The sequence below is a fragment of the Apodemus sylvaticus genome, chromosome 22, assembly GCF_947179515.1.
Source record: "Apodemus sylvaticus chromosome 22, mApoSyl1.1, whole genome shotgun sequence".
Classification (NCBI taxonomy): Eukaryota; Metazoa; Chordata; class Mammalia; order Rodentia; family Muridae; genus Apodemus; species Apodemus sylvaticus.
In genome coordinates this window covers 19,415,170-19,433,285 of record NC_067493.1, presented here as the reverse complement: position 1 = coordinate 19,433,285, position 18,116 = coordinate 19,415,170, and the positions used below count along the sequence as shown (strand labels likewise).

Below are 18,116 nucleotides of genomic sequence, written 5' to 3'. Positions count from 1 at the left end.
GCAAATGCCACCTGCCTTGCAGTGGATGAACTCACAGACAGGAACGAGCTGGCTTGGGTGGGGACATCCTGCAGGCTCAACTGTCACGTTGGTTGATCTTCAGCATTGCATTGACCTCTTCCCACCCGAAGGTCCTCAAGGTTCTGTGATCATGGCTGGACCCAGTGAGGTCCAAACCTGGACTGCCCTGCCCCCCACACTCACACCCACCTCAGCATCAGTCTGGATCAACAATTACCTAGAGATCATCTTTCTGGGGCTTAAGCATTGGGGGGAGCAGATGGGATATGAGCTGGGGATTTGGGGATGGGGAAAGATATCTGCTCCCCCTTCCCCCACATCCTGGCCTTTTAAAAGGCCCTCTCAGGTGTGGGGGCCCAGTGAGAGACCAGGAGAAAAGTATAGGAGAGACACACAATGGATCAGGAAGAAGAAAAGGGGGAGGGAGGCTCAGACCTTCTAGACAAGGTAAGTGGGCTCTGGCTGACTACAGCAGCAGTTTCTTGAGGTCTCAGCACCCGTAATTGACAAGATTAATTCATTTATAGGGCATCTAATTAGCAAGCAAGTCTCTGGGGTCCCCTGACCCAGTTACCATAACACATAGGGGGTAATAGGTAGGAGGGTATAAGAGCCCCTCCTCAAGGCAAATGAATGGATTCTTAGTACTGTCCCCCAAGAGATAGTAGGTGCTAGGATTTAGGGGCACTTCTGAGCCCCATTTCCCTGGTAAGCGTCCCAACCCCCAAATCAACCCAAGTCTGGTCTCAATCTAGGACAGTGGTGGAATATTGTCCCTAGAGGAAGTACCATGTGAAATTGTGCTGCAGGCAGGGGCCCCAGGCCGGGAGGTGGGGGGTTGGGGGAGTCAGGGGCAGGTCAGGGAAGGAGACTCAGGTTTCATTTGGAGAAATTCTGCAGACCCGTGAGGACTATGGTGAGAGCACAGATAGGAAGGCAGGCACCAGTTCAGGTGGAAGCTGGAAGACAGGGGCCGCACAGACCCAGCTAAACCAATCACGTCTGTCTCTAAGGCAGGTTCACCGGACCAGGAAGGCTTCTTCAACCTGCTGAGCCACGTGCAGGGTGATCGGATGGAGGAGCAGCGCTGTTCCCTGCAGGCTGGGCCAGGCCAAACCCCAGAAAGCCGTGAGCAGGGCATGCTTGGGCTGGGTGTGTGTGTGTGTGTGTTGCCTGAGAAGCAAATGTGGCAGGAGTGCAGTGGTTCTGGGATCTTGTGGATCTTGTGATTCACGGTTGGGAGCTCATTTGGGGTCTGTATTCATGCCCACCTGTCTCTGCTCTAAGCAGAGGGCGGCCCTGCTCCAGAGATGGACAATCTCATGGATATGCTGGCCAACACCCAGGGCCGCCGCATGGATGACCAGCGTGTGACAGTGAATTCCCTGCCTGGCTTCCAACCTATTGGTCCCAAGGTAGGTGATGTCCAAATAATTTGTGGAGACATGTCCTGGTATGGCTTTTTAAATCTATGCCCCATCTCTGGCCAAGATGGGATAGGACCCTATCTCCATACCTGTCTTGAACTTGGGCAAAGGAAAGGACCATGGGCTTAAGTCAGACAGGACTCATGCTAGTGCAGACCTGTGGCTGGAAATGACAGTTCCTGCTCCAACATCTGTATATTTGGGAGAGGCCACAGGAAGAAAACAGGCAGTTTTCCTGGGAGGAAGGCATATGAATGCACACCCCTATACATCACTGAAGAGCATGGGTTCTGTTTGGGGGTGTTTTGCTTTACTGTTTTTGAGAGGGTTTCACGTAGCTCTGGCTGGCCAATGATGGCCTTAAACTTCTAGTTTTCCTAAGTGTAACATCCTGGGTTCTGGGATTACAGGTGTGAGCCATCACGAGTGATTTATGTGGTTAGGGATGGACTATCGACTATTTTTTCTATCGACTGATCATATAGCCCCAGCCTCATGTCTGTGTACACTAGCACACACGTTTAGAGGTCCATGTGCACATATGTGCACACGCCGCAGGTAGAGGCCAGAAATGGACCTTCTGTTCCTCAGGAGTCATTGCCTTGTTATTTGAGATGGGATCTTTCACTGCCCTGGAACTCTGGGTAGATCAAGCTCTCTAGCTAGGAAGCCCTAGGGATCCTCCTGACTCTACCTCTTAAGCACTGAGATTAGAAGTGCATAAAACCACACCTGGCTTTTCCGGATTAAACTCAGGTCTTCAAATGAGCACAGCAAGGATTTCAATGACTTGAGCTATCTTCTCAACCCAACTGTTTGTTTTAGTATGTAGACCAGGGTGACTTTGAACTCAAGATAATCCTCCTGCTTCTGTTTCTTTTTCCTTTCTTTTTCTTTTTTTTTTCCTCTTTTTTTCTTTTTTTGTTTGTTTTTTGGATTTGGTTTTTTTTGGAGACAGGGTTTCTCTGTGTAGCCCTGGCTGTCCTGGAACTCACTCTGTAGACCAGGCTGGCCTTGAACTCAGAAATCCGCCTGCCTCTGCTTCCCAGAGTGCTGGGATTACAGGCGTGCGCCCCGCCCCCCCTTTTTTAAAGATTTATTTATTATATGTAAGTATACTGTAGCTGTCTTCAGATACTCCAGAAGAGGGCACCAGATCTCATTATGGATGGTTGTGAGCCACCATGTGGTTGCTGGGATTTGAACTCAAGAACTACAGAGGAGCAGTCAGTGCTCTTACCCACTGAGACATCTCTCCAGCCTCTGCCTGTGTTCCTTGAGTACTGGGATTACAGGTGTTACACTAACGGCCCAGGTTCTGACCAAATACCACCACCCTGATTAGCAGACAAAAAGAAATGTTGTTTGGAGACATCTCTGACTTGAACTTTCCTTGGTCCCCTCCCTCTGTCTGACCTTTCCTCATCCACAGGATGGAATGCAGAAACGGCCTGGAACTCTCAGCCCTCAACCTCTGCTCACCCCTCAGGATCCTGCTGCACTCAGCTTCCGCAGGAACAGCAGCCCCCAGCCCCAGACACAAGCTCCTTGAGAGTTCTAGCCACCCCGGGCCTCCCAATGGCCCCTGAAAACAATAAAACACTTGGCGCTAGCAACAACGAGTTGAGTGTGTGTTATTTTCTGAGGGTGGGGGGCTGGAACTTGAGGAACTGAAGGTCTCAGGAGTTCTGCTGGGCAGCTTGAAGAAGTCTTTCTTCCCTCTGCTTCCGGATCTTCTGCTTAAATTCTTCCAGCTCCTGGCGCTGGAGTGGGGAAAAAGGGGGTGTAATGGCAAGGAAGGAGGGGGGCATGCCTCAGCACCTGGACTTACTCACATTACCCTCCCTTTGGCTTCAGAGTTCAATATCCACACCGGGAGCCCAATGCCAACTCAACCACCGTTCAGCTTCATCCCTCAGGGAAAAGGTAATATATGAAACCATTTGTGCCCTCCCCTCTTTTCAAGATGGGGGTCTCATATACTACAGGCTGGCCTTGAGCTCACTATGTGGCAGAAAATAGCAAAACTTCTCACTCCTCTTACAACCATCTCCTGAGTGCTGGGATCCCTCTCCTGTCTCCCTCTCTCTGTCCCCATGCAACCTAGGCGAGCTTCAGTCTGATCCACTTCCTACTCCTCCTTCCAAGTGATCCTAGGTATAGACCGTCACAAACAGCAAGAAACTTTCATGGAGACAAGGTCTCTCTCTAGCCCAAGCCAGTCTGGAGCTCCTATTCATTCTACAGATTCCACTTTTCTATCTATGGCTGAGGGTGAAGTTTTCATTCCAAGCCCCTTGGGGAGACAGGTTACTGACCTGACCTTCCTTCTCTCGTGGCCACAGCTCCCTCTGTGGAACAAAGTCACAGCTGAGAAAAACAAGGTAGGAGACTCCAGAAGCCCACACCCAGAACATGGGAGGTAGACAATGGATCCCAACAGCAAGTTACTGCCTCCTACCCTCCCTTCTCCAGGAATTATCCAGCAAACGCTTTGACACCCACCTTGCGCTGGACAACATAGTCCTCAAACCACTCAGCCTGGTTGGAGATCCAGAACATAACCACGGGGAAAGTGAGATAGAGTGACATCTGTAAAAGCAGAGGTGGATGGGCAGAGCCCAGCAGTCACCACCCAAGCACAGGGAGACTGCAGGGAAGCCCAAAAGACAGATCTGTCCTCCTACACGGGTCAGGAGCTCTGCCTTCGGGGCTCCCCAAAAACCCCAGAAATCCTACCAGGAGAAAAGAAACCTGACACCTTAAAGCCTGGTCTTGTTCTTTTGTTTGTTTGTTTGTTTGTTGAGACAGGGTTTCTCTGTATAGCCCTGGCTGGCCTGGAACTCACTCTATAGACCAGGCTGGCCTTGAACTCAGAAATCTGCCTGCCTCTGCCTCCCAAGTGCTGGGATTACAGGTGTGCGCCACCACCGCCGGGCTAAGCTTGGTCTTTTGATCAAGCAGGTTTTATTCGTAGTAGTTCTGTTCACGACTCCGCTCCAACGCGCACACACACACACACACACACACACACGCACACACAGGCACACATGCATAAAGGGGATAGAAGCGAGGGAAAGGAAGAGACTAGCAGTCCAAGGGTTCCTACTACAAACACGTATCCTTGATGTCTGATACCCACCCGTAGCATTTCATATAGAGGAGCCTCATTTTTCAAATATATTCTCCTACATCTAGAAATCCGCCTATCTGAGACTCATTATGAGCCCTAGGCTCTCCTTCTGGAAATCCCACTCTGGATCTGAAGCCTCCCTTCCTTGAACCAACCTCTTCAGCTCCGAGACGCTTCCTCACACCAACCCAGCTTCTCCCTCCTAGGCCCCCACATCTAGTGCTCCTTCTGCTGGGGTTCCAATACAAGTCTCGGACACTTTCTCTGTGGATTGCCCCCTCTGCGCTTCTCTCACTTCCAAGATCTATTTTTAATTTCTGAAAGATCCCGGGGCCCAGACGTCCAACCCCTAAAGCTTACTGACCCGAAACACCTCCAGCTTTACCCCCATCTCGCTCTTCGGTTTTAGAAGCCACTTCCGCCCAAAGTCGACTCTCCAGTAATACAAAACCTCGTTGGTGTTTTTTCCAAGGGCTGATCCTGAAGCTGAATGGGCAATCACCCATGACGTCAGTTACGTCATCTTCCGGCGCCCCCTTGCTTCCGGTCACAGCCTTAACTATACAAAATTTAACCGAGCCGGCCCTGCTGTCAAAGGGCGGTGCAGCCAATAGAAAACGGGTCTGTCAGGAGAGGGCGGTCATTCTGTGAGTGACGCCACTAGAGCGCGACTCTCGTCTGTACCTGGAGAGCCAGGAAGATGGTGGTGATGGCGCGAGTTCCGTGTCCGGAGCGGCCGGATCTTGTTTTTGTAAGTCTGCAGCAAGGTGGAGGGTGATTCGCCAGGAAAGATCCGAAGCTGGATCCCGTATAGGATCGGAATCTGGCTCACGGGGAAGGGGACCAGGCCCCAGACCATGTATGCCCAGTCCATGGGGCGACATGTCAAAGCACACTGATCAGGCCGGGAATAAAGAACCGTATCCTTCAGGGCTTGAGTGAGGAGCTGCTGTTGAGGTTAAGGCCTTGACATCTCGGGCCGAGAGAAGTGAGGCCAGGAGGGGAATAGGATAGTGAAACGACATGGAGTTTGATAGGCATAGTGACCGGTTAGAGTTCTGGATAACAGCTTGATGTCTGGGACTACAAGAACTTGAAGTATGAAGACAAGACTAGTAGTGTGGGTAGCCACTGGGATTTCACCTAAAACGTAGAAATACGGTGGCTGAAATAGAGGTCTCATGTTTAAGCAGCGTTCGTAGGGTTAAGAGTTAAGGGCATAACCCCTCTGTGTTTTTAGTTGCCGGGGTTTAACCAAGGGTCTTGTGTATGCTAGGCGAACACTCTACGATTGATAAGTAACACACATACACACACACACCTCCTGATATAAACCCTTTTAGCTTGCAAGTTCTGGGGCAGAGTACAGACAAGTGCGATCCTGAGGGGCCAGAAGTTTGATGAAGTTGGTGTCTTAAGTAAAGACTAGTTAGCTATTCACCTTGTTCGGAGGAGGTGGCTCGGTTGATAAAGTGCTTGCCTCACAAGCTTGGGACCTCAGTTCAGAACCCTGGTACCTGTGGAAAGCCAGTGAGAGACCCTGTCTCAAAAACAAAGCACATAGCAACTGAAGAAGCTTCTGGCTTCTAACTGCATCTGCTCCCATGTGTGCATACACGGATGCTTTGTTTTCAAGACAGGGTTTCTCTGTGTAGCCCTGTCCTTAAACTCTGTCTGCGACTGCAGTCCAAACTGGCCTGCGACTCAGAGATATGCCTGCCTCATCCTGGGTACTGGGATTAAAGACATGTTGCACCACTGCCTGTCTCATGCACAAATGTATACACACAGAAAAAAATAGATACTTTGAGGTAGTATCTCAGTATGTAGCCCTGGCTGTCCTGGAACTTACTGTAGATTAGACTGGCCTCCAACTCATGAAGATCACTGGTATCTGCCTCCTGAGAGGAGGCTGGGGGGAAAAAAAAGAAATTAAAAACTTTAAAACTTTGGGTTGGATGTGGTGGTGAATGCCTTTGATCCCAGAACTTTGGGAGACAGAGGCAGGTGGATCTCTGTGCGTTTTGGGGCCAGCGTGGTCTGTATAGTGAATTCCAGGACAACTAGAGCTAATAGTGAGACCCTGTCTCTAGAACAACAAAACTTTAGAATGTTATTATATGGGCCTGGTATGAAGATAGTTCTGGTGGTGACCGTGTAAGCATGAGGGATAAAAGCCTGATGTCTGGGAGAAGGTGTGTTGTGTCTGGATATAGCCGGCTGTCCATGGCAGAGGCCTGGCACCTGGGCCCTAGTGTTGTGAGAGTCTAGGGATTATGGAGAGGGCATAGGAGAGAATAATGGATAGTGAAGATTTCCAAAATTCCCTGTATATGCATATGAAATTGTCAAAGACTTTTTAGAGTGTGAGGATTGGGGCCAAGGAGTGGGATTTACTAGCCAAAGTCAAGTACTTTGGGCAGGGGTCTCATTAACAACTAAGAGGTCTGTGCACAGTTGAGTGCTGAACTAACACTCTAGCACAGTAGTTCGCAACTTTACTAATGTGCAACCCTTTAATACAGTTCCTCATGTTGTGGCGACCCCCAACCATACAATCTCATTTTCGTTGCTACTTCATAATTGTAATTTTGCTGCTGTTATGAATCATAATGTAAACATCTGTGTTTTCCTGTGTTCTTAGGCAGCCCATGTGAAAGGGATTTTATTTTTTGTCCTCATAGGCATAGCGACCGTAGCTTGAGAACCATTGCTTTAGCTAGTATCTGGTGAGCCAGCTTCATCAGAGGAAGAAATCATGTCTGGGACCTTGTTGTGTTGTGTCTGTTTACTTGTTAAAGTTGTGTTTTTAAGATCATGTTTATGTGTGTTTGTGTCTTTGTATGGGTGTGTGCCCGTGAATCAGGTGTCCACAACAGGCCCAAGTCTGGAGTTATAGGTAGTTATGAGCTGCCTGGCATAAGTGCAGGAAACGAAGTTCAAGTCCTCTGTGAGAGTAGTACTTACTCTTCACTGCTGAGCCATGTCTCTGGCACTGTTGTTTTTAAGGATAGTGTGTATGTAAGTGCATGGGTTGTGTAGGTATGAATGTGTATTGACCAGAAATAGACATTAGCTGATTTTCAGTTGCTCACCATCTGACTTTTGACACAAAGTCTTCTCACTGAGCTTGGAGCACAATGGCTGGCCACTGAGCTCCAGGGATCTACCTGTTTCTGTTTGCCTAGCAGCCTTGGGATTTATAGATCTACTGCTATGCCTGGCATTAGCATGAGTGTTGGAGAACTGAACTCAGGTACTCAGTCATGCTTGTACATACCAACTGAGCCATCTTTCTACTTGGGGTGTTTTGTTTGTTTGTTTTTAATATTAATATGTGTAGGAGGCAAGTCATGTGCCTACCACTATGTGTGTGTGGAAGGTAGAGGACAGACAACTTAAGGAGTTGCCTCTCCTGCATGGGGCTCAAACTCAGGTCCTCAGTCTTGGAGGCAGGTGCGTCTCACTGGGCATCTCGCCAACCTCCCATTCATTTTATTCTTTGCCTCTGAAGTGATAGGAGTGTGGGCTTGCCTTTTGAAAGGACATGGAATTTTTGTAGGCACCTAGAGTTTGGGACTAAGCCCTAGTATGGGGTGTGATTTCACTGAGACTAAGGACAGACTTCTCCTCTTCCCTGGCCCTGGCAGGAGGAAGAGGACCTTCCCTATGAGGAAGAAATCATGAGGAACCAGTTCTCTGTCAAATGCTGGCTCCGCTACATCGAGTTCAAACAGGGAGCCCCCAAACCTCGACTCAACCAGTTGTACGAGCGGGCACTCAAACTGCTTCCCTGCAGGTGCAAATGGCCCTCCGTGTGCTACCCTGCTCACCGCTTCCACCCTCTGCACCCAGTCCCCACCCAAGCGGCGCTGTGTCCCTCTGCACCCAGTCCCCACACAAGTGGCGGTCTGCCCCAGGTGAACGCTGTGGATTCCTGACTGAAGCACAGTCCCTGATAGGTCACGCCTTCCCTCATGTCTGCGCCTTTCCCTTCCCTGTGAGATCTCTTGTCCTTCCTCAATCCCTTTTCACTACAGTTGCCTCTAGAACAGAGAAAGGGTTCTGGGGTTCCACAGCCCATTTTACCTGCCTTTCCTATTCTTTAGCTACAAGCTCTGGTACCGCTATCTGAAGGCACGCCGGGCGCAGGTGAAACATCGCTGTGTGACTGACCCAGCCTATGAAGATGTCAACAACTGCCATGAGAGGGCCTTTGTGTTCATGCACAAGGTGGGGGCTGGAGAGGGTGTGCGGGCATGAGGGACGTGCGGGCAGGCGAGCCATTTCCCCGGTGAGGTGTCAAGGGGTATCTTGATCCCTTCCTCACAGTGCTCCAACAGGACAAGGTACAGGCCCACCAAAGTGTTCCTTCAGCTTGAGGAACTAATGACTTTCCTGGGCTTATTTACAGAGCATGGGTAGTGGGTAATGACACCCATTGCCTCCCTGCTGCCCCTGTGCCCTAGATATGAAGCGTACGGAAGCCTTGGAGCCTGAGGCTCAGACCCCCCACTCTCCATTATTTTCAGATGCCACGCCTGTGGTTAGACTACTGCCAGTTTCTCATGGATCAGGGAAGAGTAACACACACCCGCCGCACCTTTGACCGCGCCCTCAGGGCACTGCCCATCACACAGCACTCTCGCATCTGGCCCCTGTATCTGCGTTTCCTGCGCTCCCACCCACTGCCTGAGACTGCTGTGCGAGGTTACCGTCGCTTCCTCAAGGTGAGCACCATTGGATAGACCAGTTCCCAGGTTGGCTTCCAAACCCAGCTCATTGGGATAAGGACCTTCATGCAGTAAATAGGCTGCAGGAAGAGGCTCTGATGAATACGTACAGTTTATTCATGATTTTTTTCTTTGTAAGTGTGTGTCTGCAGAAACGTGTGTGTGTGTGTGTGTGTGTGTGTGTGTGTGTGTATGTCACTCACCCATGTATGTGGAAGCCCAAAGTTGCCACTGGGTGTCTTCCTTGATTACTCTCTACTTTATTGACACAAGATCTTTTAGTGAACCCAGACAAGATTTAGCCGGTTCTAGCTAGCCCCACAGATCCCCTTTCCAGTGCTGTCATAGTTACCCAGTGTTTATGTGGCTTCTGCAGATCCAAACTGTAGTCCCCATACCTGCGAGGCAGGTGCTTTACACCCTGAGCTAACTCCCCGGCTCTGTAATATATATCATCCTTAGTTTTCAAGTAGTTAGCTTTTAGCTTATACCCACTTCATAGTGGGCATAGAGATGACAGCTAGGGACACCACACATAAGACACTCACCACGACCTGCCTGGGACTTTAAGTGTATGTAACAAGGTAAACACATGCATGACCCAGCAGTGAGAAGTAAAATAAAACCAGAGCCGCAGTAAGAGGCGGGAATGAGGTGTGTGTATGGTAGGCTGCCTTGCCAGCAGAGCGCTGTGTGCTCATGCTTGTGACATCGGTTACGGTGACTTTCTCAGTATGGCACTGCTTGGGTGGCAGCTGGTGACAGAAGCAGGTCCTTCCCTGACCATCAGTGTCTGAGTTGACTGCCTAGAACTAGCACTGGGCAGTGTGGGGGTTGGGGGGTGTCAAGGCTAACGGAAGGGCTGAGGGTGGACCACTCAGGACGCAGACTGAAGGTCCAGACTACTGACTCAGTCTCTCTTCCTCTTGCCGTAAAGAGTCGCCCTGACACAATCTACAGGAGAGGGCTTATCTTGGCTCACAGTTCAGGCCTGCAGCCCACCATAGAAGAGAGGCCAGAGGAGCTGACGACAGGCATGAATCCATGAGCAAAACCCAGCTCTGCGTGCGTGCTTCTCTATACAGCACTCTACAGGGCCCCTGCCCAGGAAATGATCCCATTCACGAGTAACATATGATTCTCATAAATTTACATAATGCAGATAATCTCTCACACACATACTCTAAGGTTCATCTCAGAGGTGATTCTAGAGTCTGTCAAGTTGACAGTTAGCACTAACCATCACAAGTACTGTAGCCACATTAGGCCCATGTATCAAGACTGACCCAAAGGAGCCAAGACCACACCAATAAGGCCCAAGGCTGGAGTACTGACTTCAGGCTGGACCACCATAGCACTGAGGCTGGGTTAGTGGAACTGGCTGTTGCTAAAACTGGTGGTGTGGGGGGGGGGGTGACTGTAGCCACTTAGTCAGAAGAGATACGTCATCTCCTACATCCCAGTCACCTTCAGTGGGGTGGGTATTCTCCAGCTGAGTCCTGAGAGTGCCGAGGAGTACATCGAGTATCTCAAATCCAGCGACCGGCTGGACGAGGCTGCCCAGCGCCTGGCCACTGTGGTGAATGATGAACGCTTCGTTTCCAAGGCTGGTAAATCCAACTACCAGGTGGGTTCCCCAGAATATAGAGACCGGGTGAGAGGCGTCTTCCCTCATGGACAAGGCTGAGATGTCCCCCAACACCCTGTGTTCTGCAGCTGTGGCACGAGCTGTGTGACCTTATCTCCCAGAATCCGGACAAAGTGCAGTCTCTCAATGTGGATGCCATAATCCGTGGTGGGCTCACCCGCTTCACTGACCAGCTGGGGAAGCTGTGGTGCTCCCTGGCAGACTACTATATCCGCAGTGGCCACTTCGAAAAGGTACGTGGGCACCAGACGTCTGCTGGTGGTCTCAGGAGGGCACAACCACAGATATGCTGTGTGTGACGTCACATACATGCACAGTCACCACCCCAGTAGTGATGGTGGGTACAGTAGTCCTAGGGACAGGCAAGCCTCCGACAGGCTGTAGAGTGCAGCCACTCATACACCCTTAACAAAAACCAAGCTTCTGTCATCAGGGAAGATTGTCCTTTTTGACCTAGTGAAGTGCAGCTTTTGGAGAGATGTACATGGGGCAGAGAGGCAAGGAAGGGGGCACCTGCCTCTGCAGTCTGACCAGTGGAATCAGCTCTAGCGCTAGTGGGATGACAGATGTCTCAACCAGACTGCCCTCACAGATGTCCCAGATATCCATATTTGCAAAATGGGGATGTGGCCACCCTTTGCCTGTAAGGAACTGGTGCAGCAATATAGACAGTACTTACCAAGTGTCTGATGGGAAAAAAAATCCCCCTCAGATTGTTTTGACTGTCCATCCATTTTGCTTTCTAGAAACATGCTGGGAGCAGGTTGGATGGGACTGAGAATTTCTGTAGAACTAAACTGGGGCTACTGTGGTCTAAGGAAACTGGGGAGGAGGCCAGAGTGAGTGATTTGGGGGATTGAGATTTGAACTGGTTGGGCTAGGCAAGGTAGGAGGCGCCAGAATTGCCAGGCCCACAAAGCCCTTCCTTAGTGCCTGCGTGAAGACACGGGACGGAGAGAGAGGGCTGTGCTTTCTAGAGATGGAAAGGCTAGAGAAATCAAACTTGTGAAGGGGTCAGGCAGCCATTGGAGGAGAGTGAGAGCCTCCAGAGACAGGCTGTGTGGTGACTTTTCCTGGAGAGACCTGAACAAGTGTCTCTTCCCCACAGATAGGTGATTTATTTCATTTTCCGAATGTGTGCACATAGCAAACCGGTGAACTTATTGGTCTCCCTTACGTGAACATGGGCGAGGGTTAATTACAGGAACATGGATGACTCAAAACCCGCCACAGTTGGGAGACAGTTGACAAAGCTGCATCCGTGGACCTTCCTTCCTGACTTGGAGACAGGCTGGGAGTTGGTTGGAGAGGCTCCCGTCTAGTGGGCGTTACTGTTTACGTAACTCGGGGAGGGTCTTGTGATTCCTGCCGGTTTCATTCACTCTCTGGGCCTTACGAGCCTCCCATTCCCTCCAGAATGGAGTGTCAGGATTAGGAAGAGATAGCTTCACAGCAGGCTGAGCTCAGGGTTCTGTGGGAGCTTAAGTCTTGCTGCTGACTGTTCCCACTTGAATCTTGATTCGGTGCTGCACAAGGAACTGCCCAGCTTACAAAGGAGGCCCGAGGCTTCAGACGGACAGGCAGGGCCGGGCCGGGACAGGCCAGCCGCAGGCCAGCAAGGTTTTATCCCATCTCAGCGCTGGTCAGCCCATGGATGCTGGCAGTGGGTCCTTGTGGGTGGGCTCTCGGGCTCCTCCTCTGGACTTTTCCTCACACTACCTGAACCCCACAGGCACGCGACGTGTATGAGGAGGCCATCCGCACTGTGATGACTGTGCGGGACTTCACCCAGGTGTTCGACAGCTATGCCCAATTTGAGGAGAGCATGATTGCAGCGAAGATGGAGACTGCCTCTGAACTGGGGCGAGAGGAGGAGGGTGCGATGTGGGACTGTGGGCTTGGGCGGAGAGGGATGAATTCCTAGCCACTGGTATGGAACAGGCTGTCAAGGAGAGTGTGGATGACACGGGGCCGAGATATCCTGGAGTGTCTCAGTTGCGTGCAGGCATGGCAGGAGGGCTGGCGCTAGGCCTGTGGAGGTCAGCATGGCTCTTCGGGTCCTCAATGCTGGGCTTGGAGGAAAGGAAGCTTAGGAACAGAAGTAGACAAGGGCTTGTGCCGCCCATCACCCCCATAATGCTTCACGAGCGTATTTGGCTCTTAGATGATGTGGACCTGGAGCTGCGCCTGGCCCGCTTCGAGCAGCTCATTAGCCGACGGCCCCTGCTCCTCAACAGCGTCCTTCTGCGCCAGAACCCACACCACGTCCACGAGTGGCACAAGCGTGTAGCCCTGCATCAGGGCCGCCCTCGAGAGGTGTGTGATGGTGCCCCAACCTGTCCCCCTCTGCCCCATGAAGCTGCCATGGCCCCACCCTGTCCTCACTTGTGTGACCTTCCTGCTCTAGATTATCAACACATACACAGAGGCTGTGCAGACTGTAGACCCCTTCAAAGCCACGGGCAAGCCCCACACACTATGGGTCGCCTTTGCCAAGTTTTATGAAGATAACGGACAGCTGGATGATGTGAGTGCGCAGTGTGCATATTGCACTTCACCACGGGGCTGGGGGTGGCTGAGTGGCAGGCACTCAGCTGGTCTCTGCCCATCACCACAGGCTCGGGTCATCCTAGAGAAGGCCACCAAGGTGAACTTCAAGCAGGTGGACGACCTGGCGAGTGTGTGGTGCCAGTGCGGGGAACTGGAGCTCCGGCATGAGAATTACGACGAGGCTTTAAAGCTGCTTCGAGTAAGGGCGTGAAGAGCAGCCGGGGATACGTAGTGGGGCCCGGCCAGCCCCTCAGCGCCTCTGCTCTGTCTTTCCACAGAAAGCCACGGCTCTGCCTGCCCGCCGGGCCGAGTACTTCGATGGCTCAGAGCCTGTGCAGAACCGAGTGTACAAGTCGCTGAAGGTGTGGTCCATGCTTGCCGACTTGGAGGAGAGCCTGGGCACTTTCCAGGTCAGTTGCCACAGGCAAGGGCGGCGTGGGGCTGGTGCTCGGCCCCAGAGCACAGTGTGCCCTGACCTGTTTGTTCTCACAGTCAACCAAGGCTGTGTACGACCGAATCCTGGACCTGCGCATAGCCACGCCACAGATTGTCATTAACTACGCCATGTTCCTGGAGGAGCACAAGTATTTTGAGGAGAGCTTCAAGGTGAGGCCAGCCCGAGGGCACAAGCCAAGGCACAGCAGGGCTCCTCATGCAGGTCCCCTCACCATCCCTGCCTGTGGACGAGTGTGTGCTTAGAAACGTGGGGCCACAGGGGAGGGGCTTGTGTTAGTTACTCTTGCTTCTGAAACAAGACATCTGACAGAAGCAAGTTAAGGGAGAAGAGTTTATTCTGGCTCACAAAGGCCATGGTCATCGTGGCGGGCGATGCATGGCAACAGAAACAGTCTGGCTGTTGGCGGCGCGCCTGCGGTTGGGAGGCACGGAAGGACGGACGCTGGGAACTGGCTCATTTTGTCCGTTTGCTGTCGTCTAGGATCCAGCCCATGAGATGGCACCCACACCCTTTTAAGATGGGTCTCTCTGCTTCAGTTAAGATGATCAAGATAATCTTTCACAGACACAGCTAACGTTTGTCCCTTGGTTATTCTACGTCCTGTTAGGTTGACAACAGTAGCTATCACAGGAGTGATTCCATTTTCTTTTCTTTTTTTTTTTTAAAGATTTATTTATTATATGTAAGTACACTGTAGCTATCCTCAGACACTCCAGAAGAGGGAGTTAAATCTCATTACAGATGGTTGTGAGCCACCATGTGGTTGCTGGGATTTGAACTCAGGACCTTTGAAAGAACAGTCGGTGCTCTTAGCCGCTGAGCCATCTCTCCAGCCCCCATTTTCTTTTCTTTATGGAACCCAGAACTCTGGGCATTCAAAGCAGTGCTCTTACCTCGGAGCACCTTTGATCTCTTGTAAAGCCACTAGTTGTGGCTGCTTAGGTCCATGCTTACGAGGTCATTTTAAGTCCTTTTCCTCACTTCCAAACTAAGTGCTCGCATGATAAGGCACTGAACATCAGGGCCTCAGCATGTGAATGCTGGGGGTGACTCTCCCACAGCCAGCTCCGGCGACCTTCTCCAAGTCCTTGGGTGAAACAGAAATGTGGGAGCCGTGTGCGCAGCTCCCTTGGTTCTGTTGAGGTGATGGGGGCAGATCAGCACAGTGTGGCCATGGGCAGATACAGGTAGGGAGGTGGCATCTATTCCTGTGTCCCTAACCCTTCTGCCCAGGGATATGAGTGCTTTCCCAGCCCTGGGTACCTGTGTCTGAAGAGCTACCTTGTCCATGAGGGATCAGACTGTTTAGAAAGGCCCTGTTGCACCCTGCCTTAGGTCCTTGTAATTGGTGGACATACTTAAATGTGCCGTGATGGAGGGGTGGGCAAGGAAGGGGCCCTGGGCAAGCTCATGGAAGACATGAAGCCATAGGCATCTGGGTGCTAACACATGGCTTCCTTGGAAACAGGCGTATGAGCGTGGCATCTCACTGTTCAAGTGGCCCAATGTTTCAGACATCTGGAGCACCTACCTGACCAAATTCATCTCACGCTATGGGGGCCGCAAGCTGGAGCGTGCGCGGGATCTCTTTGAGCAGGCACTAGATGGCTGCCCACCAAAATATGCCAAGAGTGAGGAGTCTGGGCTGTCTTGGGGCGTGGCGTTGGGTGGCACGGGCTGAGTTGTGGACTGCTAACCGGACCCGTGTCTCCTGCGCAGCTTTATACCTGCTTTACGCACAGCTGGAGGAGGAGTGGGGCCTGGCCCGCCACGCCATGGCTGTGTATGACCGAGCCACCAGGGCGGTGGAGCCCGCCCAGCAGTATGACATGTTCAACATCTACATCAAGCGGGCTGCTGAGATCTACGGCGTCACCCACACTCGCGGCATCTACCAGAAGGCCATCGAGGTACCAGCACCAGGGACCTGGGATGGGGTTGGGCTCCGGGCAGACGGGAGGATCCCAGAGAGCCTGCCTGTGTAGACAATGGCAGAAGGCTTTCCTGAAGCCAGCTGCTGGGACCCCTTCCCCTCACCCCTGCTCCCCCTGACCCTTGGCGCCAGGTGCTATCTGATGAGCACGCCCGCGAGATGTGCCTGCGGTTCGCAGACATGGAATGCAAGCTGGGGGAGATCGACCGCGCCCGCGCTATCTACAGCTTCTGCTCCCAGATCTGTGATCCCCGGGTAGGGTTGTGCCTAGTGTCGGAGAGGTGAAGGTGGGCAGTGGGGATGCTGGGCCCAGCACCGGGCTCACCCACATGCCTGCACCCCACCACAGACAACTGGGGCATTCTGGCAAACATGGAAGGACTTCGAGGTCCGGCACGGCAATGAGGATACCATCAGGGAGATGCTGAGGATACGGCGGAGTGTACAGGCCACATACAATACTCAGGTCAACTTCATGGCTTCGCAGATGCTCAAGGTGTCGGGCAGTGCCACAGGCACCGGTGAGCTTCCCTTTGCATGGCCACAGGGGGAAATGTGTGCCCTAGCCCAGAGCACACACTGCCCAGCCTAGGCCTCCTGCGCTCGGCTGGGGCTGGTGTGAGAGGGCTTGAGGTCTGACCCTGGCCTGCCCTCCCTCCCTCCCTCCCTCCCTCCCTCATGTGCCTGGCACCCCCAGTGTCTGACCTGGCTCCTGGGCAGAGCGGCATGGATGACATGAAGCTGCTAGAACAGAGAGCGGAGCAGCTAGCGGCCGAGGCGGAGCGGGACCAGCCCCCCAGGGCCCAGAGCAAGATCTTCTTTGTGAGGTGAGGGCAGGCGGGGGATGGCTGGCCCTTCTTAGGAAAGGGGTATTCCAGGGAAGCTGCCGGGGGCTGGAGGGGTCCCCTGAAGCCGCCGGCAGCTACCACCTTCCCTCTCAACCCTAGGAGTGATGCATCCAGGGAGGAATTGGCAGAGCTGGCTCAGCAGGCCAACCCTGAGGAGATCCAGCTGGGCGAGGATGAGGACGAGGACGAGATGGACCTGGAGCCCAATGGTCAGTGGCCAGCCCAGGGGCCAGGGCTCTGCAGGGTGAGGGCAGGTTGTCCACATGAGCAGAGGTGGGCCACCCCAGCCCACCCCCACCTTGACCCTACTTTCCCCCCACAGAAGTCCGGCTGGAACAGCAGAGTGTGCCCGCTGCCGTGTTCGGGAGCCTAAAGGAAGACTGACCCCTCACCCTTTCCCTCCACAGTCCCTTCCCATAACTGCCTCTCTAATACAGTCCCTCTTTGTACAGCACTGTCTCGACCTCCTTCCTGCCGCCCAGGTGCCTCAGGGCATGCTAGCTTAGAGCAGCCTGGCTCGCAGCACTGATTGGCTGGGCCGGGAGGTGGAGTAGTCAGGGGATATGGCATGTGGACAACCTGCCCTCACCCTGCAGAGCCAGTTCTGGACGCTGCAGGGCCAGTTCCCCTGCCCCACCCCAGGCCTCTTGTCAGGCTTACTCAGAAAGAAGCCTCCTTGAGCCCCAAACCAAGGGGCACCTGGCCTCACTTATGTGGGTGTCACAGTGCTAGGAGTTCACGAACCCATGTGTCTGTCTCCGTGTAGTAATAGGTCCTGTGGACCTACTAGTTAGTAAGGTGCTTGTATCTCTGGCTAAAGGCCAGACACCAGGCCTGGTAGCAGGCCACATCCAGGGTGGAGCCCTTAAAGCTTAAGCCCTGGGAAGCCATTAGTGGCCTCTAGACCATTAAGGGGCTTTTGGCATCAAGAGTCATAATCAGATTTGTGTTTTGAGCCGGTCACGCAGGCTGCCACATGAGCAGTTGGAGGGGTGGCTTCGGGGCTGAGTGCCGTATGGTTTGGCAGTACCTGGGAAGCAAGGCCTTACTTCTGAACTCTGCACTGACAGTGGCAACTGGTCCTCTGATAAGGGTCTCCAAACAAGGACACAGAACCGCCAGCTCAGAGACTGTAAACTGAGCCCAGAAATGAAGGCAGGTTGGCAACAGGAAGCAGATCGGGTTAGAAGTTGGCTGCACACCAAATGCAAGCACACGGAGGAGGAAAATGTGGGGGTGAGGAAGCCCAGGGGAGGAGAACTGGTCTGGAGCCTCTTGCCAGGTCAGTTCAGAGGTGGCTGAGAACATCTAGGGGAGGGAGTGTTAACAGGAAGGTGGCCATAGACCTTGGCAGAAGCTACCACAG

The 18,116-nt window shown here is 52.7% G+C and overlaps 3 protein-coding genes across 4 annotated transcripts; 2 read left to right on the top strand and 1 right to left on the bottom strand.

The window, feature by feature from the left end:
- Positions 1-417: 417 nt before the first annotated feature.
- On the top strand, positions 418-3,019 carry Pcp2 (Purkinje cell protein 2). 2 transcript variants are annotated; one of them, XM_052168091.1, is made up of 4 exons: positions 418-468; positions 1,035-1,149; positions 1,312-1,436; positions 2,881-3,019. In XM_052168091.1, exons 1-4 carry the CDS (start codon positions 418-420, stop codon positions 2,998-3,000), a joined length of 411 nt encoding a protein of 136 aa, XP_052024051.1. In that variant the 3' UTR covers positions 3,001-3,019. The 2 variants fall into 2 exon arrangements, with proteins under 2 accessions (XP_052024051.1, XP_052024052.1); XM_052168092.1 differs by lacking the exon at positions 418-468 and having other exon boundaries at positions 1,080-1,149; positions 1,309-1,436.
- Positions 3,020-3,065: 46 nt separating this feature from the next.
- LOC127672749 (protein PET100 homolog, mitochondrial) lies at positions 3,066-5,054 on the bottom strand. The gene is made up of 4 exons (XM_052168093.1): positions 4,946-5,054; positions 3,954-4,040; positions 3,767-3,799; positions 3,066-3,211 (listed from the first exon to the last, which is right to left on the bottom strand). Exons 1-4 carry the CDS (start codon positions 4,970-4,972, stop codon positions 3,128-3,130), a joined length of 231 nt encoding a protein of 76 aa, XP_052024053.1. The 5' UTR covers positions 4,973-5,054; the 3' UTR covers positions 3,066-3,127.
- A 168-nt stretch (positions 5,055-5,222) lies between these two features.
- Xab2 (XPA binding protein 2) lies at positions 5,223-17,201 on the top strand. Its single transcript, XM_052168090.1, has 19 exons — positions 5,223-5,332; positions 8,232-8,380; positions 8,691-8,814; positions 9,114-9,311; positions 10,807-10,941; positions 11,031-11,195; positions 12,695-12,839; positions 13,127-13,278; positions 13,370-13,489; positions 13,580-13,711; positions 13,791-13,922; positions 14,005-14,118; positions 15,438-15,600; positions 15,689-15,879; positions 16,035-16,157; positions 16,252-16,423; positions 16,600-16,729; positions 16,850-16,959; positions 17,073-17,201. The coding sequence occupies exons 1-19, from the start codon at positions 5,282-5,284 to the stop codon at positions 17,132-17,134; spliced, it is 2,568 nt and encodes an 855-aa protein (XP_052024050.1). The 5' UTR covers positions 5,223-5,281; the 3' UTR covers positions 17,135-17,201.
- The last annotated feature ends 915 nt before the right edge of the window (positions 17,202-18,116 follow it).

Coding starts and splice junctions, on each gene's coding strand:
- Pcp2 (XM_052168091.1), top strand. CDS start 418: ATGGATCAGGAAGAAGAAAAGGGGGAGGGAGGCTCAGACCTTCTAGAC. Junction 1,150..1,311: donor AGGCCAAACCCCAGAAAGCC/GTGAGCAGGGCA, acceptor TGCTCTAAGCAG/AGGGCGGCCCTGCTCCAGAG. Junction 1,437..2,880: donor TCCAACCTATTGGTCCCAAG/GTAGGTGATGTC, acceptor CCTCATCCACAG/GATGGAATGCAGAAACGGCC.
- LOC127672749 (XM_052168093.1), bottom strand. CDS start 4,972: ATGGGGGTAAAGCTGGAGGTGTTTCGG. Junction 4,041..4,945: donor TAAAGCTGGAGGTGTTTCGG/GTCAGTAAGCTT, acceptor CTGCTTTTACAG/ATGTCACTCTATCTCACTTT. Junction 3,800..3,953: donor ACTATGTTGTCCAGCGCAAG/GTGGGTGTCAAA, acceptor TTTGTTCCACAG/AGGGAGCTGTGGCCACGAGA.
- Xab2 (XM_052168090.1), top strand. CDS start 5,282: ATGGTGGTGATGGCGCGAGTTCCGTGTCCGGAGCGGCCGGATCTTGTT. Junction 5,333..8,231: donor AGCGGCCGGATCTTGTTTTT/GTAAGTCTGCAG, acceptor TGGCCCTGGCAG/GAGGAAGAGGACCTTCCCTA. Junction 16,158..16,251: donor CCCAGATCTGTGATCCCCGG/GTAGGGTTGTGC, acceptor ACCCCACCACAG/ACAACTGGGGCATTCTGGCA.